The following is a 25,693-nucleotide window of genomic DNA, read 5'->3' as shown; positions in this document are numbered from 1 at the left end:
TAAGAGCTAAAAAAGAGTGCTCAAACAAGAGAGATCAGCAAGGGCAGAGTCCAACATCCTGAGTTAGACACCTTGGAAAATCCAAGGGAAAGAGAAGAAGCTGCAGTGCTCAAGTGTGAGACAGAGACAGGGACAGAAGGTGAGGGAGGAATGGCAGGCAGAAGTGAGATCATAAAAGGCTTTTCTGGCCAGGCAAGAAGTTAGTTTTTTTTTTTTTTCCTTAATGCGACATAAAGATTTTAGGCTGATCATAGTAGGTTGATGTGTGTGAATTAAGATACATCAGGCAGATTCTACTCATAAAATACACTGTAACTTTCACAATTCTGTGAAAAATAAATTGTGGTGAGACATGAGTTGAAATGACCCACTGCAGTGTGCACTGTTCTGGTCAAACCTCTTATGCCCAGGAGAGTTGAATGGTGTTTGGGGTAGGGGTGGTGCTGTTTAGACCAAGATGAGCACTTCATCCAAGAGTGGCCCATCCACAGGTTGGCTGCCAGCTGGAGAAGTGGCTTAGTGCTAAGGGCTCTGCATTTGGATTACATTCTTATGGAATGTGGATTAGAGGATAAGAATAGGATTAATTAGCAAGTTGGTGCTATGAGAATAGATTAGGGATAGAGAACAGAGACAAGAAGAAGAAGATTATCCTTTGAGATGCCTAAATTCCTAATAGATACTCACATATCCATAAAAATATTCTTGTCCCTCCTCTTCTAATTAAGGCAGTCTGAGTCTTTCCTCACAAGTCCAAAGACTATCAACACATTAATACTCTCAGGTTTCACTTTTTTTTTTTTTTTTTTTTTTTTTTTTTAGAGATTGAAACCAAGGGTGTTTAAACACTGAGCCACATGACTAGTCCCTTTTTATTGTTTAAAATTTTGAGACAGGTTCTCAGTAAATTGCTTAGGGTCTTGCTTAGTTGCTGAGCCTCCTCAAATTTGCAATCCTCCTGTCTCAGCCTTCAGAGTCCCTGGGATTATAGGCATGTGACACCATGCCCAGTAAAGGTTTCATTCTTTAAACTTTATTTTCTCATTCCAATCAGTCAGGAGTGACAAAGATCAGCTATGGTAACTCTCAAATTTCAGTGGCTTAAAACAAACTTTTCTTCTCACTTACTTTACATATCCATCATGAGGTAGTTGGGACTGTATTCTGAATTGTCTTCCCTCCAAGACCAACAATGATAGAGCATATATAGTTCCTGGAACATCACTGATTGCCAAGGCAAAGAGAAAATGGGTTCTGGAAGATCTTGCATCAGCAAATAAATGTTACCCTCATAATTCACTGACAGAATGTGTTATGTATCATAACCAAACATAAAAAGGCTAGAACACACAACTTTTCCATATACCTGAAAGAGAATAGGAATTGTTTGGCACACCTACCACTATTTGCTTTTCCATAACCCTGCTGTTTATAAACCAAGTCAGAATTTTAACTCCATGTTCATATTTTTAATCATCAACGAGAATACCACATTGGATGGTATCATAGACACCTCAAATCTCAGGACTGGAGCCCTCATTCTTTCCCACAAAGTTTTTGTACTCTCTCTTGGTCAGTGCCTCCATAATCTATCTACTACTTTAAATAAGGAACCCAGATGTTATTCTTGATTCATCTCTCTTTTCCAACACCTAATCAGCCATCAAACTCATCACTATTTCTCTGTAATTTATCCCCATTTTACTAAGTCCAGACTATTACCCTATTTCAGATTCTTATGGATTCTTGCCCAGGCAATTCGGGCACGTCTTCTGTAAGTCTTTTGCTTCCTCGTTCTTCATTTCTTTCATTTCTGCAATAATTTGTACTTTGCATAAATACTGTTTCTTTGATTAAATAAGTAATGGACCACCTAGAAGAAATTCAAAGTCTGAAGAGGGAGACAGTGATGTAAATGAAAAATTACAACACAATGGGACAGATGTGGTAATAACTATGTAGAAAGGTAACCTGGGAGAGGACAGGAAATTCCAATTGGGTGTGATGGTAATGGGAAGGTAGTATGGAATGTTTCCAGACAAGAAGTGAAAATTCAGCTAAATGAGGAGAAAACAGTAGGACCAGGGTCTGCAAGTGAGCCACAGGAGTTGGAAAAGCAGGTGAAGGAAGCAGCATGTGCCCAGCACATTGGAGGGACTCCCCCCGACCAGGTCAAAACAGGGAGGATTGAGTGTAATGATGTGAAGGAGCAAGTACGCACCTCATCTGCAAGAACCCAAAGTGTCTTGGTTAGTTATTTTGCAGGGAACTGGACGTGGAGTCATCAACTGAGGTGAGAAATTTAAAAGAAAGAGCAGGTCTACATTCGATGATACTTTTATGTGTGGATACTATCACATAACATTTACTTAACACCGATTTGAGATACCAAGTTAATCTTCTTCCTATTTTTAACTTGCAGTTAAAAAAAAAATACTGAGATTGAGAGATTAACAACTTGAGCAGTTACACAGGTACTAAACCTGTTTTCCACCAGAGCCCAAGTTGTTATCAATCAAGTTATGCTGAGTTTGAAAAATTCCATCAGGATGTGTACACAACTAAGAGAACCTGGGGAACACTAACATTAAAGGGGCAAAAAAAGAAGAAGCCAGTGAGTTTGAGAAGGCACAACCCCTTAAGAAATGTCCTCCTGTGCATTCTTCCAGGGCCCCTAGTACAGTGGTACCGGTACTCAATAAAGAACCACTGGAGTGAGAAGGAACATTGTGTCAAGGGTGGCCTTTCATACCCAATTTCTTCAGCTCCTAAAGAGGGAAGGAAGAGTGGAGGGCAATTTGCAAATCCTCCGCCGAAGACACCAAGAATTCTCCGCCCCCCCCCCCCCAACGTCTGCCAAGACTGCTGGGATGGAAGTGCCACAGACTTGCCAACCCCGATCAGGGTTTACTGCGGAAATCACTCGAGGTTTGGACGAGAATCCAACCAGCTAGCGGACAGGGGTCTCCTGGTCTAAGAAGAGCGCGTGCACTGACACGCAGGCACGGGCGCGCCCGTCTGGGAAGGCCGGGAGCGCGCAGTCCCTCGCCCCCCAATTCAGCCCCAACGTCCACTTTCCGCCTCACTGCAGCCGCTCCTGCCCCGGCGCGTGTGTTCCCGCGGCTCTTCTCCCCTCCCCGCGGACACCCAGGGCTCCAGGCGCTAGCTTGCCAACGCAGACGCTGCAGGGCCCTCAGCCTCAGGGGCTGTGCGTCACGGGGGCGGGGCCGGAACGCGGCTCGTACCCGCCCCCGCGCGCCCGCAGCCCCGCCCCTTCTGGCCGAAAAGGGGCGGACTCGGTCGGAGGGGTCTGGAGTTCCCCCTCTCACTACCCAACTGTCGCTCCGCAGCCAACTCCTCGCCCTTCGGCGGGCAGTCTCCGGTCACCCAAGCGGACGCAGGGAGTCGAGGCCCAGCTTGCGGGGCGCCATGGAGGGCTGCCGCCAGACGGGCCCCGCGGCGGAGAGGCTGGCTGGCTGAGAGGACCCGCGCCGGGCGGAGGCATGCGGAGCCCAGGCGGGAGTCTGCTTCAGGCGCTCCCCCGGCTCCTGCAGCACGCCGTCCGCCCGGGCCGCGCAGAGCTGCCATCCGGCTGGGCCCTGGTGCGGGCGGCAGGCGGGGACGACTCAGCGGACCGCCTCCCCCGCGGGGGCGGGGCGAGCGCGGCAGCAGCGGCGGCGGCGGCCTCGGGCGCCCTGCTCGGCGCCTATCTGGAGCGCCACGGTCAGCCCGCGGCCTCTGAGGTGCCGGCGCCGGGCGGGGCCTTGGCGGGCGGCCCCGGGTGCAGCGGCGGCGGCGGCGTGGTGGTCGGGGTGGCCGAGGTGAGAAACTGGCGCTGCTGCTGCCTCGGCAGCACCTGTTGGTGCCGGAGCCTCGTGCTGGTCTGTGTGCTGGCCGCCCTGTGCTTCGCTTCTCTGGCCCTGGTCCGCCGCTACCTGCAGCACCTCCTGCTCTGGGTAGAGAGCCTTGACTCGCTGCTGGGGGTCCTGCTCTTCGTTGTGGGCTTCATCGTGGTCTCATTTCCCTGCGGTTGGGGCTACATCGTGCTCAACGTAGCCGCCGGCTACCTGTATGGCTTCGTACTGGGCATGGGTCTGATGGTGGTGGGCGTCCTCATCGGCACCTTCATCGCCCATGTGGTCTGCAAGCGGCTGCTCACCGCCTGGGTGGCCGCCAAGATCCAGAGTAGCGAGAAGCTGAGCGCTGTTATTCGCGTCGTGGAGGGAGGAAGCGGCCTGAAGGTGGTGGCGCTGGCCAGATTGACCCCCATACCTTTTGGGCTTCAGAATGCAGTGTTTTCGGTAAGTGGTGTCCTACTGGTCTCTCTCCAGGTCTGTTTTTGAGCCGTCTTTTTCGCTTTTAGGGAGGGTGCTTCAGCAGGTAAATACCAGCGGAGAAGTGACATTGGCAATAGGAGTTAACAGTTACTTTGCATAGTATCCTGAGAAATTGATCCTACAAGTAAAACAAAACAAAGATGCGTTCTCAGAAGGTGATCTGGTCGAGAAAGAAGTGTTTTGGGGGGGCATTAAAAATGCATAAAAAATACAGAATCCTTTTAACTGTGAAGGGGGACATGAATGAAAATGCCCCTTTTTAACATTTGTTACCTTATTTCTGTAGCAACTTTTGCAGGAGTTTGGGAGTACAGCCTCACATTCCTAGTTTTCTCTCATAACTGCATAAATGCATCCAGGATTTTGACTCGTTTTTGGTGATACGGACGTGAAAGACATAATTAAGTGAACACTGAATTCTCCTGAATTTGGAGTTTTCTATATTTATAATAGGACTTTTTCCCCCTTCAAATGATTTGCTGTAATATCATGTAAAGGAGAAAATTCTCCTGTTTATCTTTCTTTGGAGGAACTTTATCTTGAAATTACTGAGTGTAAATAAAACAAAATAGGACAGAAAACCTTTTTTTCAATGATCATCTATTTTCCTTATTTATATGCACCCTATAGCTTTTCTGCCCTTGTATACATATATTCTGCTTACTCTACTTAGGTTTCCATAACTAATGTGCATTTTCTCTATGCAACTGACTTAAGATAGAAATACTACTAGTGAGGAGACCATCCAGTTGGAAAAAAGGAATCTGATCTTTACAAACCTTTTGAGTTTGGAACAAATTATTAAACTTATCTGACTTCAAATTAGATGACTCAGTTTCCCAAATTCAGTGATTTTAAACTACCGAGTTCATAGAGTCCCAGGATCTCAACCCTACAGTTAAAATAAAACTATTGAAGTAAAGTGATATAGCAGTAGTCTGTTATAGTTTCAGCTTAATTTTTTACCTTTTCATAGCTTCTTATATTATGAAATATACACATGAACTTTGACGCAACCTTGGGTAATACATTAATTGTCCTAAGACTTTGAAAGAAGGTTGGCACTGAGGAAGCTGTATAGATTGATTTCTGATGGTTCCGCTTTGTCCTGCAGTATAACTTGTATCCTTGTGCCTTTTCTCATTCACCTACTCTGTGCTGACTGTCTTTCTGGGCTCTTTCCATATATTATTTCTAATCCTTAAGTCAGCCCTGCAGAAGGTGATTATGCACTTATTATACAATGTTAATTGTCTACTAATTAGGAGCATGGGGCTGCTGCTCTTGAGTTTGTGTGTGTTAGAATCTGATGACCTTGGTCAAGTTTCTTATTCTATCTGCGCTTCAGTTTCTTAGTAATATGGGGAAAGTAGTGGTACCTACTTGATAGGGTTATTGAGAAGATTACATAAAATGTATACAGCCTGGCTTAGCAAGCACTCACATGTTGGCTTTTGTTTTCTATGGTTCTTGTTTCTGCTATTAACCATAGATACCTAGCCAGTAAATAGATGGCATTGAACTTGGAACTGTGGTCTGATGGTAGGGTCTTAACCCATGGTCCTATTTTTTTGTTGTTGTTGTATATTATATCTTCATAACTCATACATTTATTGCTTGATAATAGGTTTTTCTTTTGATAATGTCTCTTATGTATTAAATATGTAAGAGACTGTACTTTGTACTTAGAAATACTTAGAAATAAGGTTTTTATACTTAGAAATAAGGTATTCATGTTGTTGAAACCAAGTTTGATGAGAGGCATGGTTTAATTTGATATTGTGGGGTCAGAAGAGAAGGAGAAGAAAAAAAAAGGTCTATTGAAGTAGGTAATATAGTCACCAATTTTCTGAGAAAGATGGAGATTCAACCATCCAGGAAGTTGTAAAGAGTCACCTAACAAATGACAAAGCTGAGGTTTGAACCCAGAATCTGCTGATACAGTGAGTGCATCTTAATGAAAAATTCTTACTCATAACCGTAAGCAGGGTAGATTATGAAGCCACTGGGTATGTCTCTTACATATTGTTCATCCTGCATCTACTCTATCCACCTCATGACTGCCTGTATCTGCCTTTTTTAGGGCATATTTCTCTTTTGTTTTCTACTTCTCTCCCTATTGTTGAAATTTCCATTTTTAAAGAAAATTCCATTTAAACTCAATTTATCAGGACTTATCCTTGAGAAAGTTATGTCTAGTGGTTATATGAGGCATAGGCTTTGGAAATAGTCCTAATTTAGTTTCTGTTGTGTGGCCTTCTCTATGTTTCCTCATCTGTAAAATGTATAGAGTATAATTTTAAATAAACTAATGTAGTGAGGCTATTAACATGGTTTTGTGTGTGTGTGTGTGTGTGTGTGTGGTAGTGAGAATTGAACCCAAGGCTACTCAACTACTGAACCACATCCCCAGCCCCCCAGCCCTTTTTATATTTTATTTAGAGACAAGGTCTCATTAAGTTGCTTAGGGCCTCACTAAGCTCCTGAGACTGGCTCTGAACTCACAATCCTCCTGCCTCAGCCTTCTGAGCTACTGGAATTACAGGTGTGCACCACTGTGCCCAGCCACATATTAAGTATTTTGCCTGGCATATAGTCACTGCTTAATAATTGCTAGTTCTTACTATTAATGGTGGAAGTAGTTACATTTACATTTTAAAGGCAGACCTGATTGGAAAAAGAAAGAGGCTTCCCTTGTTTTTCTGTTCTTAACCATAAGTCTTTCCTTCTCCCATGTGTTCAAGAAAAGGATAAATAAAGATACTCAATTTTTTGAAATTCTCAAAATACAAGATATGTACCAAATAGTTTATAATATAATATTCTAAAACCAAAAACAATTTGATTTCTCAAGTATATGTTTAAATTTTCTTTCTTTGAAAAATGCAGTAACATTGGTAAAGTTATATTTTTCTTAATGTTTTAATCGTGTATCTACTGATTTGCTGCCCATTCAGACAGATTTCTAACTTTATAGTTTGGGTTTCTAAGTTCTCTTCTTATCTGGATACATATCTCAAATGACCATGATTATTTTCTTACTGGATTAGTCAGGATAGGCTGAATTGTGCTACATTAACAACTTTCACATCTCATGGGACTAACAAGCAAAGGTATATTTATTCCACTTGACTCAAGTGGAGGTCAGACTTGATTTGGGAGAAGGTTTTATGTCAATTTTACTCTGAAATCCATGCTGACAAAACTACCATCCTGTACTTTATTACTGTTTTATGGGGGATTGCACCTGACTTTTAAAGTTTCTGCCTGTAAGTAATCTCACTCTTAACTGGCCTGAAAATATTACATGGCCACAGCTAAATTCAAAGGGTTGATGGGTATGCCAGGAAGGAACAAGAACTGGAGCATGTGATACAGTCTTAGTGATTCTGGCACTTGACTACCCTCTCCTTCACTCCTCATGTCCAGTCATTGCCTAATCCTTTGGATTCTGCCTCCTAAACACTTTAGTCCAGCTCACCGCCACTTCCCTCATTCATCTTTCCCTCTACTATGCCTAAGTTCTCCCATCATTATCTAGCAAAGATCTTTATCTTGGTACTTCCCTGCATGAAATCCTCAAATGGGTTCTCTTTTCCCTTCAGAATGACTTTCATATCATATATTCTTGATATACCTTTATAGCCTCTTTCTTTCCAATCCATGATTAAATACTATGTGCTCTTTAATGTGCATCTTTAATCCTCAGCGCTTTAAGAGGTGGACATATTTCTGATATAAATATAGCAAATGAAATCCTGTATGTAGGCTTGAAACTTCAGGTTCTCTTTTTTATCAGTGGCTGAAAAAAGAAACTTTGGATTCTTAAGAAGGGACCATTGAGGTAGATGTAGGAGATGAAACTCTAAAAGATTAAAGCCATCTAGAAAAAACTAGTTGGCAAATTGCAAACTCTGTGATGCCCCTTTGGAGATTTTTTTAAAGTTACTCTGTAAAATGCTATCTATGATCCCAAAATATTACATGATAATTGGTTGTTATGAGCAACAGAATACATATTGGTGCTTGCAACTTCCAAAGGGGTCTGATGTTTTTATTAGCTTGCTCTCCAGGAGATCCTAAAAACATTCTTTTTTTCCACTTTGGTTGAAGAAAAACTTCAGAAGTCAGAGACTCTGGTGAGTTCTTTCTCTTTAAACAAATCCACTTGGGAAATTTTGTTTTGAAACCTAAAATTAAAACCTAAAACAGTGTGTGAAAAATTATCTTACTCATACAATGTATACTACTTTCCAACTTGCAGAGCAAATTTACATACATAATATTCTTTAATCACCACAAAACAGTCTTTTGAGTAAGTATTAATCCTAAGAGGCAGAGTTATATAGAGGACAGATAGCACAAATTTGAAATCAAACTTGGTTTTCACATTTACCTTGGCATCTTGAGGTAATTATAGTTACTCTTTGATCTAGACTTCCCATTGTTTAATAACATCTACTGTGAATTTGTGACAAAAAATACAGTTTGCTTATTTTTTTCTTTCCATCCTCTGCAATCCAAAATGAGTATCTTGAGACTTCAAATTTTTTACCATAGCAAATATCTTTATTTCCCATGCTAATTGCCAGGCACTGTTTTGTCATTCACACATTACTTATTTAATGCAGTTTTAACACTAGTCCTCATCTTATCGCTGAGGCAGTTGAGACATAAACCGGTAAAATTACTTGCCCCCAAACCACAGGCTGACAAATAAAATCACTAACTTTTGCACATGGTAGTGTTAGTCCAAAAGAGCTGACTTTCTCAGACCCCTCAGGATTCTAGTTGTGGATCATTAGTCCTAGAGTGCCTTATGTATCAAAACATTGACGGCCCACATGTCAGGTACTGTGCACGATTCTGTAGAGGGGAATTAGCTCTAATCCCAGGATGTTGGAACAGGGGGTCAGCAAACTGTAGCCCAATTTTGTGTGGCATACAAGCTTCTTCCAAGTTTAAATGGTTGGGAAAAATATCAAAAGAAAACTTATTTCATGCACATGAGAACTGTATGAATGTCAAATTTCAGCATCTGTAAATTATGTTATTGGAATACAGCTATGCTCATTCATGTGTGCAGTCTCTGATTTCTTTTAAGCTGAAACAGCAAAGTTACATAGTTGGAACAGACCCTGAGCCTCCAAAGCCTAAAATACTTACCACCTGACAGTGGAAAAAGTTTATCTGTCTCTGCAGCAAAATAGCCATCAAGCATGAGCCCTTACAATTGTAGAAAGAGTCCCTTAAGTTACCTGATTTTTTAAAAACAAACAGTATATTAGTACGGTTAGTAAAAATGCAAACAAAATAATGAGTACTTTAAAAGTGCAAGGCCTTGCCTATCACCCTGGCTCATTTCTCAGAAGAACCACTTAACATAATTCTGTTACCAAACTATTTCTTGGGTTATTTGTTTGAGATTACAATAGATTAGAAACAGCAGTAAAAAGATTTTTGTTTTTGAGCAAAGGGGCCCTGACTAAAATACTGATGGCAAATAATGTCATGATAACTATTCGTGAATCAGTTTTCTTAGATTCTGCCCTTAAAGCCTTGACTTATCAAGAAGATAAGTTACTTTTAGTAATTTAGTTCATAACTGATATTTACTACAATTTAATAAGTTTTTGGCAGGTGACTGTAAGGCCACAAATATGGTAAAATCTTAGTTGTTGACTTTAGGAACACAAGCTCAGATTGTCTCAGATCCTATGTGACCTTGATGAACTCATTTTAATGGTCTTGTCTCCAGTTTTCTTATTTGTAAAAATGAGAAGAGTTAGGCAAAAATCTTAGTTTGCTTTAAAAAAATCTCAATTTAACATTTTTCACCCTTAAAGTGTTTAGTAGTAGTATATTTGTAAAAAAGAAAAAAGTTGTTATTATGTTCCTGTTCTATATTATAGGTGAAGCTATAATAGATTCTGGTAAGGATGATAAGTCATTATACCTGTCCCTGCATCAGTGTGTCAAGTGATTATTTCTTATTATTGTTGAAGTATACTGATTTGCAGTCAGTGGTATAGTTCAGGCAGAATAGAATTTGAAAAGACAGTCTGCTTTGGAAAATCTTGGAGTCTGACTCTGAGGAATAAAATAGGTTGATAAAATATAGTGTCATCTTAGTCTACTTTCTCAGACCTTTCAGTATCACTGAATATAGTTAACTATTAGTTATTTCCTCGAAACTGTTTTATCCTCTTACAAAATAAGTGTTCACTGTAAAGACTTTGAAAAATATAGCAAATAAAAAGAAGAAAAAATCATGAACATTTAAATAATTTTCCTTTCTTTGCATTTATTATACTTTTCTCATTATGACATTGTGAGTTAATGTTATAAATGATTTTTGTGACCTTTTACTTGATGTAATGGGTATTTTGTCATATATATTTAATAAAATGTTTTTTTTTTTTTTTCTGCTGGGAGGAAGTGTGTGTGTTAACTATATTCTCAAATAGATTGTTGCCCCCTGCCAATAATCTGTGGACCATTAAAAGCAGTTCCTGATTTAGAAACATTGAACTAATGAAAAATGTTGTTTTCTGCATCAGGCAGGCATACTGACCAAACCATTTCTGTTCATGGAAGTAAAAGCTGCTTTTATTTCAGGCCATCTCCAGATATTAGAGTGGAGTCCCTCAGAGCCCTGCCTTGTTTTTTTATTGTTTTCAGTGGCAAATTTTTTTCTGGTACTCTCAGGGTTATCATCTAACTAGAGCATCTTATCCTTGACAATAGGTTCACCACAAAGCTTACTGGGGGTACTCTCAGTTTTCACTCAGCAGATAACTGGTAGAGGCCCTGTGCCTGCTGCTGTACCTGTTGTTGGAGTTGCATAGCAGTACAGCAAAGTTCATCCCTCAAGGTGCTAGCAGTCCAGTGAAGAAAAAAACATTCTAGTTATATCATGGTATAAATTTTCCTGATAATGAGTTCATTTTTAGTTATGACATTTTTCTGTATTAGGGCAGGAGTATTCTTAGTTTCTGAATAGCCAGTTACAAATGGAATTATCATCTTTTTTTATGAACTAACAACTACCATTAGTCTCCACATTTATTTATAGTTTTTTTAATTGTCAATGGATCTTTTTAATTTTATTTATTTATCTGTGGTGCTGAGGATTGAACCCAGGGCCTCACACATGCCAGGTAAGCTCCACCACTGAGCCACAACTCCTGCCCCTCCATATTTATTTTTTAAAAAGCAATTTTGATGTTGATCTTTTCAGCCTCCAGTCAACATATATTTAGTACCTAATATTTAGTAGACATTGTGCTAAGTCTAGGGACATAAATGAAGGAAACATAGGTTCTTTCTCCCGTAGAAGTTGCAGTCTGAGCGAGGGGCAAACAGATGATGAAAGGTTTGGTTGCTGTCCTGTGTGAGGAGACGAGGAGGTTCACTGTTTCCTCACAGTCCTTGAAAACATTTTGTGCAGACTTAGGCATCAGGGAAGCTCTGCTACAGAAGATGATGACTAAGTAGTGAAAGATAGTTATAGAGTAGAGCAGAAAGAATGTGAGGAAGGATGTACATGTCCTTGCCAGAGGGAACAATGTACAGAGGTCTAGAGGGAAGAGCAAGGAATGTTCTAGGAATCCAGAGAATTTTGATGCAGCTGGGATATGGTGTATGTGAAGTAGAGATGGTCAAATTATGAAGCATTTTGCATGCTAAAGAACCTGAATCTCATTCACATGACAGTAGACCAGAGTTTTAAGTAGGACTGGATTTACATTAAAAAAAAAAATTCTAGGATTTAGCCTAATTGGTGAATGAGGGTAATCTAGGTATCAAAACTGGACAGGAAACACTAGAAATATAACCAGGTGGTAGACAGATTCCTTAGAAATTTAGAAGGTACCTTTGACAAAGACAGTAGGTAATCAGATGTGGCAAATGAAGGAGAAGCTGGGTAACAGTCTCAGGAGAACTGAGACTGGGAACATAAAAAGAGAAGAAGAGGTGTATAGGGAAGGAAGCGAACACAGTATTTTTTCTTAATTCACCTTTTTAAAGAATTACAGATTCCTAAGAGTGAAAGCTAGTTACCATTTTTGAACTCTTTCTCTTCTACAACTTTTCTGAGAAATTTATGGTGTTTTGTAGATATATGTAATAAAATACATAATTTATCAATAAATAAGATGAAAAGATTGAACTATAGTCATTTTGATTTCTTTTGACTGTTCCTTTAAAATCATCTTAGGGATTTGTGACTTTTCTATGTAATATATTACATAATATTACAATGTAATGTTTAACTATAATTTAAATAATATACCTTAACTGTAATCCCAGCAACTTGGGAGGCTGAGGCAAGAGAATTACAAGTTGATGTCCAGCCTCAGCAAATTAGCAAGACCCTGTCTCAAATATAAAAAGGACTGAGGATGTAGCTCTGTGGTAAAGCACTTCTGAGTTTAAATGCCATTACCCCCCAAAAAACCCAAATATATAAACCTAGAAACATAACCTATGTAGGAAGGTATAATTTGACAAGAATAATATTTAATTCACAGTTATGGATAAAATTTGAGGGTTTTTTTGAACATGGATTGCCTTTAAATTCATCATTGCATCCTTTGATGTAGTCTACATAAAAAACGATAGTTTCTTCATGGATTAAATTAAAGCCAGTAAAGCCCTTGTAAATAGAAGTAAACTTAGAAAATGAGGAACTGCGGAGCTTCCTGGGAACTCTACTTTGTGCTGTGTCTGAGAGGACCTGGGATCTGTACTTTGTGCTGTGTCTGAATGATAAATCTAGAGGTTCTTTTATAGTCAGCTTCAAAAATGACCTGTTCGGTGGTGGTCAATCAATTCTTGCTCTTCAGATTTAAGGCTTTTTATTCCTCTCCATGTACTCCAGATTGGTACTATTTTGTTTCAAGAAATGGAGGACTATTTTACATTAACCCCTACTGACTCAAGTAAAGTTGAGAACCTCTGGGAATAAGGGTAAAAATCAGATGATGTTTGCCATCCCTGAAACTCATTATCTATTATAGTAGCTAACCAGCAGAATGACATTCATATCCTAGGCTGAGATTTCTACAGGGTGTTTGGATTTGGAAGACAAGTTCTGAGCTGAGATCCCAGGATACTTAGGAATTTCAGTAGGATGGCCTGAGGTTCGTTTTAATGTCTTTCTGGACAGTAAAACTAGGAGGAAAAAAAAAAAAAAACTAGGAGATAGAAATTTGAACTTTGGTTGGTGAGGGCTTACTGGGGAGAGAGGGTTGAATTAAATCTCTGCATGGGAACAAGCATTCTAAATTATGGAGCTGAGTGAAGGTTCTGAGTAGGATTTTGACTTAAAGGAAGTGCTAAATTGAAATCATTTATAATCTTTATGTTAATCAAGTTGTTAACAGTTTAAAAACTGTATATTATTGCATTGTTGTACTAGTTAAGTTATTGAACACTCTAGTAGAACTGCTTACAAAGATTAAAACTGGGTTTTTTAAGTATTTCAACTTGACAGAAAGGAATTATGTTATAAATAATAATACTTTCTCCTTAGGATTAATTTGACCACTTTTATGCATTGGACAACATTATTGTTAAAGAATTGAGAGTTGTTTCAGATTTATGAAATCCAATTTTAACATTCCCATTTGAATATTATTGATGTCATCCCTGAATGTCAGTTACATATTCTATTTAGAAAAACATCATTATATTTAAAGCTAAGGACTGAAACTTTGCATTCTGATATTTTGTAATGTAGCTTTAATTTTGAAGATAATTTTCATAATGTGTGATGCTTTATTATTAACTACAACATAGTAATTTTTATGATTCACTTTGTCTTAATTACTCATTTCATACATTTATGACATTTTGTTCTAAAGAAAATTTTCTGCTCCTGTAAGTAAACTCACCTCTGCACAGAGGCTTACTCCTCTTTTTTCAAGCTCCTAACAAGTATCACCCAGTTACTTTTCCTATATTTATTTTTCAGTATTCTTTTGTTTGTGCCTTAAATAATCCAAAATGTACTGCCAACTTCATTAGTACATCCTGTGCCTACCCTGCCAAATTGTCTTTGCTCATTTTCTTCCTAAAACACCTACCTTCTTCCTCTTCCTCTTGTCTTTGCTTGCCAAACCCATGTGTAGCTTTCTGGTGCCTGTTCTGAAGGCCTCTTTTGCCACAAAATTGCCCTTTGATCTCTACTCCTGCATCTGATTTTAATTCCTCTGTACTCCTCACTCTGTTTTTTTTTTTTTTTTTTTTGGTTTTTTTTTTTGTGTGTGTGTGTGTGTATGTGTGAAAATAGGTGTTGAACCCTAGGTCTTGCACATGCTTAGGCAAGTGCTCTACCACTTAGTGATATCCTCAGACTTTCTTAAAACTTTTTTAAGTTTTAAGCAATCCTCCTGCCTCAGCCTCCCAAGTAATTGGGACTCTAGGCATGTACCCTGCACCCAGCTTTCTACTGTTGAATGCTGTGTACAGTCTTCCAAAGGCTCTTTTTCTGTTTTTTTCTAAGGTGTTTGGTGTGCACTTGTCAGTATGTAAATCCTTCAAGGGTAGGTATTATGTCCTGCTTTCTGTCTCTTTCCAGCACCTATTAGAACATTTTATGGATAGATACTGAGTCAGTGATTGATAATGTGAATTGTTAACAACCTGTTGCTGAAATATTTTTTCTAGACTGGCAGTGGTACATCTCTAGTGTGCCATCTATAGAAATGAATGTAACTTTAGTGAAATTATGATTACATGATTATTTTATTAGATTGTAGTTATAGAGTAATGTATTGCTGATTAAAATACTGGATCTTAAAAGCAGTTAAAAAAAACTAAATAATGTAGTCAATACCTTTTTTACATACCAGTAATCTACAGATGCAGGTATAGAGAAACTATTCTTAAGGTCAGTAAGAGTAGTAACAATAATAACATGAAATGCTTAAGGAAATGCATGATATATTTAAGTTAAAAAACCACAAACTTTAGTAAACAACAGTTTAGCAAAACACAGTTTAAGAAATTTAGAAACATTTCTGGATAAAAAGACTAAAAATTGTGGATATTCCAATTCTATCCAGATTATTTTTAAGTTTACCTAATCCTGATAATTTACTATTTATTTTTCTTTTTGAATGACAGAATGATCTGTTGAGAATAAGTAGTAAGTACAGTAATGGCAATTTTTAAAATAAGAGCAATGAAGTGGCTTGAATGGAGTTGGACACTTCTTGCCAAATATGAACTGATAGTCCTTGCTACAATTTTGGTTGCAATATGAGATTTGAAATATGGATTGTCGGTAATAGAGCCCCTAATGGTCCCTTTTATATATACAACAGCTGTTTATAACGTATATCATAAAGGAGAAGCTACTGATTATCTAATATGTAATGCTAAGAAAATTGACTATACATATAGAAGGGATGAATAATAGGCTGTATCCTCATTTTAGTCTGAATAATCTCCAGAAGAATTTAGTATTAAGTATTAGAAAATAAAACAATCAGAAAAAAGAAGGTAAAAACTAATAGGATCTAAAAAAAAGTAAACTAAAAGCAGTGGAAAAATTGGAGGCAAAGATGATGGTATTTGATTATACAGGCATTTGGAAACCTTGTATCAAAACATAAAGAGGACCCAGACAGCAGGATCTCTTCAGCCCAGTAGCTTGAGGCTGGCCTGGGCAACTTAGCAAGACCCTGAATGAATGAATGAATGAATGAATGGAAGAAAGAAAGGGGGACAGTTAAAAAAAAAAAGGAGGGCACACGGACTGACAGGCTTTAGGGTAAAATATATGCTCATATAGTAGACCAAAGATTATCCTTACTACAAAGAGCTCTTATGAATAACAAAAACACTTAACATTTCAAGAAAAAAATGGCAAATGTGAACAAATAAAGCTATAGAAAAATTAATATAGAAAACTCACATCACTTTAAATGAATATAGTACAGATTAAATAATGATGAAACAGTTTTACTGTATTAAACAGAAATATATTGAATTTTAATAAGTTAATAAGAGTGTGATGGGCATACTCATGTTATTACTGAAATATATGTGAATTACTATGAACATTTGGAAACACAGCAGAAAGTTTTTACTGTTTGAATTAGTAATTCTACTCCTAGTGAGCTATCCTAAAATAACTGAGATGTCTAATGTATTAGTCATTTATTTTGCCATGTAACAGATTACTTCAAGATTTAAAACATTTATTTTGTCAAAATTTGTGTGGATCAGGAATTCCTATGCAGGTTAGTGGGGACCTGTGACTTCCTCACAATTCTGCAGTGAAGGTGTTGGCCAGGGCTGCAGGCATCTTAAGACTTGATTAACTTAGTTTAATTCCAACCTCACTTGTGTGGCTGTTGGCAGACACCTCAGGTCATTGCTAGCTGCTGGCTGAAGGAATGAGTTCCTTTCCATGTGGACCTCCATAGAGCTACTTACAGTATGGCAGCTGACCTGCTCAAAAAAGAGATGGAAATCCTGTTCTTGCAATTTAATCTTAGAAGTGACATGTTGTCACTTCTGCTATAGTCTGCTAAGAAGTAAGCAGTCAGTCCAGCCCACACTCCAAGGTAAGGAATCTCACAGGGCATGAAAACCAGGAAATTGAATCATTGGAATATTTTAGATGCTGCCTTCCACACAGGTTAATAAACAAAGGTTTTTGCTGCAGTTTTGTTGTGTTTTATAAATAGTAGCAAGAGAACAATTCCATACATAGACACAAAGAAATAAGGAAGCAATGAAATTTTTCTGCATCTAAGGATAATTATTTTTATTTTACAGATGAAAAGTCATAAAGACAGAGTAGCTCATTGAGTTCTCAACATTGAAATGCCATTCTAGGGTTATCTGGCTTCAGGGCCAGCAGCCACACTGCCATGTAAGAATGCTTATGAATATTTAATGACATGAGGAAATCTTAACAAGACTTCTAACAAATTGATCTGTGTGTGGATTTTATTTACATATGAGGATAAAATAGTCACAGATGTTCTCCTTTAGTGATAGAATAATAGAATGCTAAAATTTTGTTTGAACTTTTATTTCATTCTAAACTGCATTCTGTATACATTCCCTTGATAATCATTTTTAAAAATCAAGATGCTTTATAAGTATTTCAGTTCTCTCCATGCCAAGAAATCCACGAGTAAATACTTCGACACACTTTTTTATGTTATTTTACTTGGTAACAAATCATTCCCTTTACTTCTAGATTACTGATCTCTCATTACCCAACTATCTGATGGCATCTTCAGTTGGACTGCTTCCTACCCAGCTTCTGAATTCTTACTTGGGTACCACCCTGCGGACAATGGAAGATGTCATTGCAGAACAGAGTGTTAGTGGATATTTTGTTTTTTGTTTACAGGTGAGTTTAAGGCCAAGGGTTGTCTCTTTCTCTTTTTCTCTTTCTCTCTCTAGAATTGCTTTGCTGATTTAAACTTAACAGATTTAATTGAATGTAATTTAAGAGGATTTTTTCCTTTTTTCAGTCTTTCCTGTTCCTCGAATACTGCTTTATATTTTGATAACATTTTTTAATTGTTTGGCTATGTGGAAGAGTGTAGAACTGAACTGATAATTATTGACAGTCTTCTTGAAGAAGAAAATACAGGAATGATAAAAATAGGATTCTTTTTTGCAGTGATTATTTTCAGAGTCATCCTAATGTGGAAGGCTTACATTAAGAAAAATTGGAGGCTGGGATTGTGACTCAGTGGTAGAGTGCTTGCCTAGCATGTGTGAGGCACTGGGTTTGAGTGTCAGCACCACATATAAATAAATAAAGGCCCATCAAGGAATTGTCAATTTTTATCTTTCTTTACTAATTTTTCCCCCAGATCTATATTTTCTTTAGATAACTAGTATCTAGATTTAAAGATTGTTTACATTTGTTTTATTTCTTATTATTTCATTTTGTCCCATTGTCCTGGATGAGGAACAAAAAAAAAAACTTAAATTGAGCAACAAATATGCCACTTAGAGTGACTTTAAAATACTTGAGTATTTATTAGGTTTATAGATTTGAAATCTTAGGACTTACTGAGTTAATATGGCATGTTAATCCATAATGTTAAATTTGATATGCATTAAATCTGCAGTATACTATATGTTGTAATATAATGTTTATAGTCATCCCAAGGTGCTATAAAATCCTGACTTACACTGCAGACTCATATTTTTAATATAAATTTAAGCATATTTTGTGTTTTTGAGTTTCCTGAAAATGAATTGTCTATTTTAAACATTATTTTCTTTTGACCTTATATTTTACTAAGTAGAATTCCTCCTTATTATAGATTACAGAGGATTTTCACCATTTGAAACTTTATATTTATATGCTTCTTAGTAAATAACTCAACTGCAGTCATTGGAGTTACTGGTATTTTTTAAACTATAGTTTTTTGTCCAGTGATTTCTTACTTCTCTATTTAAGCTGGCAGATTTATACTTAAGACACAAGATAGGAGGGGAAAGGCACATATTTTTTACCCTGGCATTTATAGGAAAAAACCCTGAAGATTAATTTATGCTTCAGTTTGATTTGTTGATTTTAGTTATGACTTAATTTGTTTCAGGAAGGATTTAATGTACCTTATTAAATATGTACACAAGAATAAAAGTGTGGGGGGAGACTTCATCTTGAAGTGGAAAATGAGCATAGGAAAAGGAGACAAAGCTTAGCTAAAAATTAGTAGGGTAAGTGTATTCATGAGGTTCTTATTTATTAGAAATCAGCCACAGATTTGCATCTGAGCTTTATAGCCACCAATCTAAAAAGAATCTACAGTGTCAGTAAAATTTTGGAAGCAAACAAAATAGACATTGAGGGGAATCCACAGCTATTCTTGTACTGATATCCAACTTAGATCGCAGTTTATCTCTTTAATCACTCTTTTCCATGCCCTTTATTTTTCTATGTTGCCACCAGTCAAAACCTCAATCCTAAATAAGTCCAAGTTTGGTCTACTTTGCACCTATTCTTTTGAGAACAAAATCATACAGCCAAACAGATGGATAATATTTAATTCATGGTTGTAAGTTTTCACCTGGTTTCTCAACACTATCCTATATCCCCATTTCCTTTGTCTTCTCACTCTTCTGCTGTTGCCCTGAAATAGGTTGACTATTTCTAGCTATCTTCATTCTCCTCATAATTTTGATTACTTCCCTTTTCATTCCCAACAGATTACTTCTTTGTTTCTTTAATAGAAAAATCAGACACTTTCCACTGGCAAACATCTCAGTTTCCATTTGAGAAATCTATTCTCCTTGTGCTCCTGCCCATACTTTTGGCCTACTTTCCACTTAATAGAAGAGGTGCCTGGCTTTCTGAAGGAGGCTTGTCCTTCTGCCTCTGTTTGGTTCTTTCATTTGCGTAAAGAAACATTTAGAAATATTTCTAGACTACATTTTTACTGATGTTTTTATTTTCTTTTTGTTAACACCTCACTAGGCTAAGGAGGAAATGAAGGCATGTTGAATAGTCAGTACAGATTGTTAGGACCAAGGATCCAGAAGGGCAGATGGTGAAATATCTGTGTATGGATGTACCCAGTTCATGCTTGCTGGAAGCCTGAGAGAGTTGTTCACTGGTTTTGAATTTAAACTCTGGCCCTGCCATGTCCTCCCTTCAAACCACTATTTCTGAAGTCATCACTAAGCTCATCTAATTCAGATCCACTTTCCATTTGTAATCTAGCTTGACCTTTTTTAGCAACCTAAAACTCTGTTGACCATGCCTTCATTAGTGAAACTTCCTTTCCTTTTCTTTGGTACATTATCTTGTCCCACCTGTCCCACCCTACCCTTACCTGGCTTATGTTTGTCTTTACCTCCTAAATCCATGTTTCTCAAGTTTCTAGACTAAGCTTTCTTGTCTCACACCAAAAACTTTTTTTTTTTCCTTGACAAATCTAATTACTATGGTGGCTGCTAATGTATTTATTTATATAAAGAAAACCCCTCTTCTCTGCCTCTGGACACATCTTTATTCAGCCTTCTTTCTATAGGTTCAGACTTGTTTGCTGAATTTTTCTAGATGTCTCAGAGTTACCTTAAATTCAACATATCTGAAATAGAACTTAGCAATCATTCACACACAATTCATTTTCTTAACATTTGCTTCATCTCTTCACATGGTATTACCATCCACTCATAAGTGTCAATCTTAAGAGTTTTCAGTAAGTATATCTTATTTTTATTAAGAGGACTAACAGAATAATTGCAAGATATAAAAACCCATTTAATAATACCTAAGTTACATAGGATTTTATTGAGTAACGGATTGGTACTCCCTTGCATAAGTTTCAGGTTTCTCTTCCCCTATCCCATCCCCATTTCTATCCCATCTGCTTCTATCCCTCCCTTCCCCACCATCTTCAACACTTGGATTTAGAGGTTTTTTTCCATAGAGTTAATAATTATGATAGATTTTGATTGAAACTGTTATATTATGGGGTCATTTTTGGTTAGAACAGACTTTGTAAATAACACCAGTTGCAACTGGTTTACAAATGAACTTTGGAATAAAAATCATTTAGAATATATGGAATGCTTAGATATTCTGGTGAACCACATTCCTCTCAAACAATGGGAAATTTAAGCACAAATATTTTAAGGGACTTTCCTGAAATCACATCACTAGTTAGTTAAACCAAGACTAGAAACTGACTCAGTTTTATCAGATTGATGCTTTGCCTAGTATTCCTTTGATTGCCTTTTTTTCTTATCATTATGTTTTCCTTCATTTTTGTTTTTCCTTAATACAATTTCATGCTCCCAATATCTTGTTACTTTCTTTTGAAGTTTATTGGCCTTTCAGTTTTTTATGTGGTGCTTAATACTTTTAATTTTGTTTGCACAAATTAGTTCTTTTTAAAATGGCAGTGCTTCTAAGTAAGGTTGGAAATGCTGGTAGACATTTAAAGTTGTATTGATATACATAATACTACGTTAATTACACCAGTAAAGTTTAGCCAGATGTTGTCTATTGTAGACATATTTTGTTGTTGTTGTTGTTGTCATTGTTCCTTCCAAGGAAGCTTTTTGGTACAAAGAGACAAGTTTGACTTATATCAAACACACATCATCCTATGTACCAAAGGGAAGTGTATTTGCTGTATGTTTATGTGATACCATATAATGGTTATTTATAGATTTTGGCCTTCCGTTCCTGGGAGAAGCAAAAAAGAAGGGAGAATTAATAACTGATTGTTAGCCATTTGAAATATGTAACCTCTTACCTACCACATTTAAGAAGCATTCTGTATGAAGCATTTCTAAGCCAAATATATATTATTTCTTTTTTTCTGTATATAATATTGATAACTAATATTTTATTTTCATTCACAGATTATTATAAGTATAGGCCTCATGTTTTATGTAGTTCACCGAGCTCAAGTGGAATTGAATGCAGCTATTGTAGCTTGCGAAATGGAACTGAAAACCTCTCTGGTTAAAGGCAATCAACCAAATTCGAGTGGCTCTTCATTCTACAGCAAGAGGACCCTAACATTTTCTGGAGGTGGAATCAATATTGTATGATTCTAAAGAAATGTATGATTATCAAGAGCCTAGTGTGCTGTCCAAGGTCTAACAGTCACTTCCCTAGTGGTCAGAGACAAGTTCTATTTGTATTACGGCACAAACAGAACTGACTAGTTTTTAATTGCACAGTTTTTTTTTAAAAGCAAGGATCATTTTCTGGATATGTAAGTGTAAATGTAGATGCAATTTTGGCTGCACCTCTTTATCATGCCTGTAATGGCCTATAGGTCTGCACTTTAGTGTTTTTTAATTATTTTATTTCTGGGTACTTATGAACAGAGAAATAACCCAAATATTTTTTCTGCTTAGTGTCTTTATTTACAGAGTATACATCTTCTTTACTTATAAAGCTGAGTTAAAGTATGCAGTCTTAAATGTGTAATATTATTGGATGTTCTTTGCTTAGTCTTTCCAGAAGGAATAAACAGTGTTTTTTTGTTTTGTTTTGTTGTGTTAAGTGGGACCACTTTGTTTCCCTTTTCTGTGTTAGAAAAAAGACATTAATTTTCAGTTGAATGTATTTTTGCAAGCATCACATTATTATAGGGTCATTTACACCTTTTCACACAAGCTTAAATCCTACATTGTGGGACTGAAGTGCTCTTAAAATAATCTTTTTATTTTCACTGTGTAATATGCAAAGCAAAAGGGAAATTATTTAGTGGATGGTGGCTGAAAATTAGAACTCATGTTCTAGTTTGATTATATTGGCTGTACCCTCCTTAGATCTTCCATCAAAGGGCTGTCCCATTGCAATCTTACTAAAACATTTTATTAAAATAAACCTTTTTCCTTTTTATAATAATAATTAGGCTTTGAAATAAAAATATTATTCCTTTAAAATGGTGGGCTTGCCATCATTGAAGATGTCACTCAGGTGGCCTTGTTTAGCCTTTTTTAAAAATCAAGCTTTAAAATCATCTTTATAGTTCTATGGAAGTACTTATATATCTGTCTCATAGTTTTCAGCTTTAGAACTCTAAATATAATAGTAACTTAATTCCCAGATTTGTGTTATTTGCCCTATTATAGGTAAGTTTATTTTGTTTTGTTTTAGTACATGTTTTTCTCTGATAAGACTCAGGAATTCTGAAATGTGAAATTAAGTGTCTCAATTCTTTCTCTTGTAGCATGAATTAATATATTTATTAGTAGCACTTATGATTATTGACACAATAATTCAGCATATATTCATATGACATGTGCAACATTTATCAGTCACCTCTATTTTAAAGTAATTTAATTGTAAACTTAATGATTAGTTTATTTACAAATGAGATTTTAGATATTAGTGCAAATTTTCCAGTAGGTAGCTCTTTTTTTGGCTATGAATATTTGGCTTATCAGAGATCTCTCATTTGCCTATTAATTAGGGTGACACCTTTGCCCTGATTAATTAAAATACAAAGTAATTCTTTGAAAACAAATTATTATATTCCTATGCTAGAGAAGAATTTAATCATAAGGGTTTTTTTTTTTTGCCCTATTCATTATAATTGTTTTTCTTTCCTTCATAATGAGTAAATTATCTTTAAGTAATGGTAGAAGACTTCAGTTGCACAATATTCTGAGAGGCACTTAGATCTCAGCACTTGATTGGCCTCCAAATCCTTTCTTCTATTATTGGTAGAAAAAAAATTATATATAATATTGAAATAGCCTTATTCTTCTTTTGAGTCCTAATGCTTATTTACGTTTTTAAAAAAATGAGTTTAGCTCAACAATCCCAGTGAACAATATATTTTATTTATTCTTTTCTGTCTGACATGGCAGTGGTTTTCTTGTGCATCTTTGCTTGTTGGTTAATTTTGGTTAAAGGAACCATTACTGAAGATCACTGTTTCCATACTTGTTTTATACTTTATGTATTTTGAAGTACATTTATTTACTTTTAGTATTTGTGACTTGAAAACTTCACCAAAATTGAGTACCTTTTGGTAGTTTGTAGTGGGTTCTTTAAAATGTTATACTTTGCTTGGTACTTGTATTAAATATGTAAAGGTAAAAGAAATAATTTTTCTGTATTCTGCCAATCATTTTATATAATAAATCATTCATTTTTTCTTAAAACAGTATGAATTGACTGTTTCTAAAATACTGATCTATAGCTGCAGTTCTCCTTTAGTATTTGCAGCCACTAAGAAAACAACAGCCCCCTCACGGTCAAGCTATTTGACAAGTAGATTTGGTTGCTGGGTATTTGGGTTGTACTCATTATCAGTTGTGCAAAGCATCACCATGCCTTATTCACTGTGTCTTTAACACTGCATCCCAGACATGGCAGCAACACATTTCTAGAGAATACTTTTATGTTGCACAAATATTGTCTCCAGTCATTATATATGTATTAAATGTTTCCAGTCACATGTATTTGTAGAAATGAAAATGCTTTATAATGAAAAATACTTTATACTCATTTTAAAGAGCATATGATCCATCTAATTTCCAAATCTGATGAATGGTATATTTTTATCTTTAATTGTTTGGGATTTTCCATAAGTTTTCCATATCCTGGTTTATTGATAATTTTGTTTACATTTTGCCAAATTTTGTCATGTACATTACTTTAATAGTACCTCCTTTTAAAAACATATATATAATTTACTGTTTTCATGTCCATTTCTATTGGTTTATCTGATGTGCAACAACTTGAAATTTGTACTCCTTGTTTTGCAAAAATAATATAACCAAATGTCCATCATTAGAATCTGCATTTTGAGTTTATGTGCAGAAGAGACTGGATTTATTCAATGCCAGCCATACTCGCCCCTGATGCATTATGTAACTAGCTACAAACCTTTCTAAGGTGGCTTTGAATAGAATTAGGTATACAACTAATAGATTCCTTCCTCCCTGTGAGGTGATTAAGTTCAGCCATTACTCTTATTTGCCCTTTATGTAACTCAGCTAACTGGTTAAAGTAGCATATATCTCCAGCATTGCTGTTTGTCGATGTGCAGTGCTGAATTGGACTACTCTTGGGGAGAGTGCTGTGACGTAAATTTGTCAATATTTGTTATCTGTGAAGCTGTCTTTAGAATTCTTGAGAAAGTCACTAGGTATGTTCCATGGTAAATCATGCCATTCATTTTGCAGAGAAAAAGATGATTGTACTGCCCTCAGGGACAAAGGTCTGACCCAGGTTGATAGCCTTAGTGGTAGAATTTTGTTTCAGCCAGAGGCTATTCACTGTCTCAGAGTGATGGTCAGTATTATATTGTTCAGATTTTAGATTGGATGTTGCTGATTTCTGTTGTAATAAAGTTTTTAATATATAAGTTGCTTTAAGGTCATTGCTTTAAACTGAAAAGCCATTTAAAAAGGGAAAAGAATCACTGTTTCACAGGATATTTAAAACTCAGGAGTCAATAAGCTCACACATTTAACATAAACTTTTAACTTATTCCACAACTCAATTATAACTTGGTACTTCTGAACTACAAAGTGATTGCTGCAAATTATTTTCAAAGGTGGCTGAAGATTGAAAGTAGAAAGTTCTAAATGTGAAATCAGCAAATGTCTTGAATAATTGGTATCCCAAATCACTTGTGTGCCTGAGAAAATAAAAAGTAATATTTTATTTTCCTTCTCTCTTCTCTTCTCTTTCTCATGGATATAGAGACATGTCCCATGGGAGGGAACAATTCAAGGGAAAGGAGGGATGTGCTCCTAAAAATGAGAATGCTGATAATGGACCCTCTGTGGGGTGGTTATGATTATGGCAGAGGCCCTGTAGAGAAATGATTAAGGTGTCTTGAGTCAATACTTACTCTTCAGGGTTTTTCTCCCAATAC

The 25,693-nt window shown here is 36.7% G+C and overlaps 1 protein-coding gene across 1 annotated transcript; it reads left to right on the top strand.

The window, feature by feature from the left end:
- The first annotated feature begins 3,254 nt into the window (after positions 1–3,254).
- TMEM64 (transmembrane protein 64) lies at positions 3,255–25,479 on the top strand. The gene is made up of 3 exons (XM_081265978.1): positions 3,255–4,301; positions 17,563–17,718; positions 21,705–25,479. Exons 1-3 carry the CDS (start codon positions 3,504–3,506, stop codon positions 21,894–21,896), a joined length of 1,146 nt encoding a protein of 381 aa, XP_081122104.1. The 5' UTR covers positions 3,255–3,503; the 3' UTR covers positions 21,897–25,479.
- The last annotated feature ends 214 nt before the right edge of the window (positions 25,480–25,693 follow it).

Source organism: Spermophilus citellus (assembly GCF_964194105.1).
Source record: "Spermophilus citellus genome assembly, chromosome: 14".
Lineage (NCBI taxonomy): Eukaryota > Metazoa > Chordata > Mammalia > Rodentia > Sciuridae > Spermophilus > Spermophilus citellus.
Note: the sequence above shows the minus strand (reverse complement) of the source record. Positions and strands in the feature narration are given on the sequence as shown.

Excerpts from the sequence above, each read along its gene's own strand:
- TMEM64 (XM_081265978.1), top strand. The coding sequence starts at position 3,504 with ATGCGGAGCCCAGGCGGGAGTCTGCTTCAGGCGCTCCCCCGGCTCCTG. Across the intron at positions 4,302-17,562 it reads TTCAGAATGCAGTGTTTTCG|ATTACTGATCTCTCATTACC; the intron begins GTAAGTGGTGTC and ends CTTTACTTCTAG. Across the intron at positions 17,719-21,704 it reads ATTTTGTTTTTTGTTTACAG|ATTATTATAAGTATAGGCCT; the intron begins GTGAGTTTAAGG and ends TTTCATTCACAG.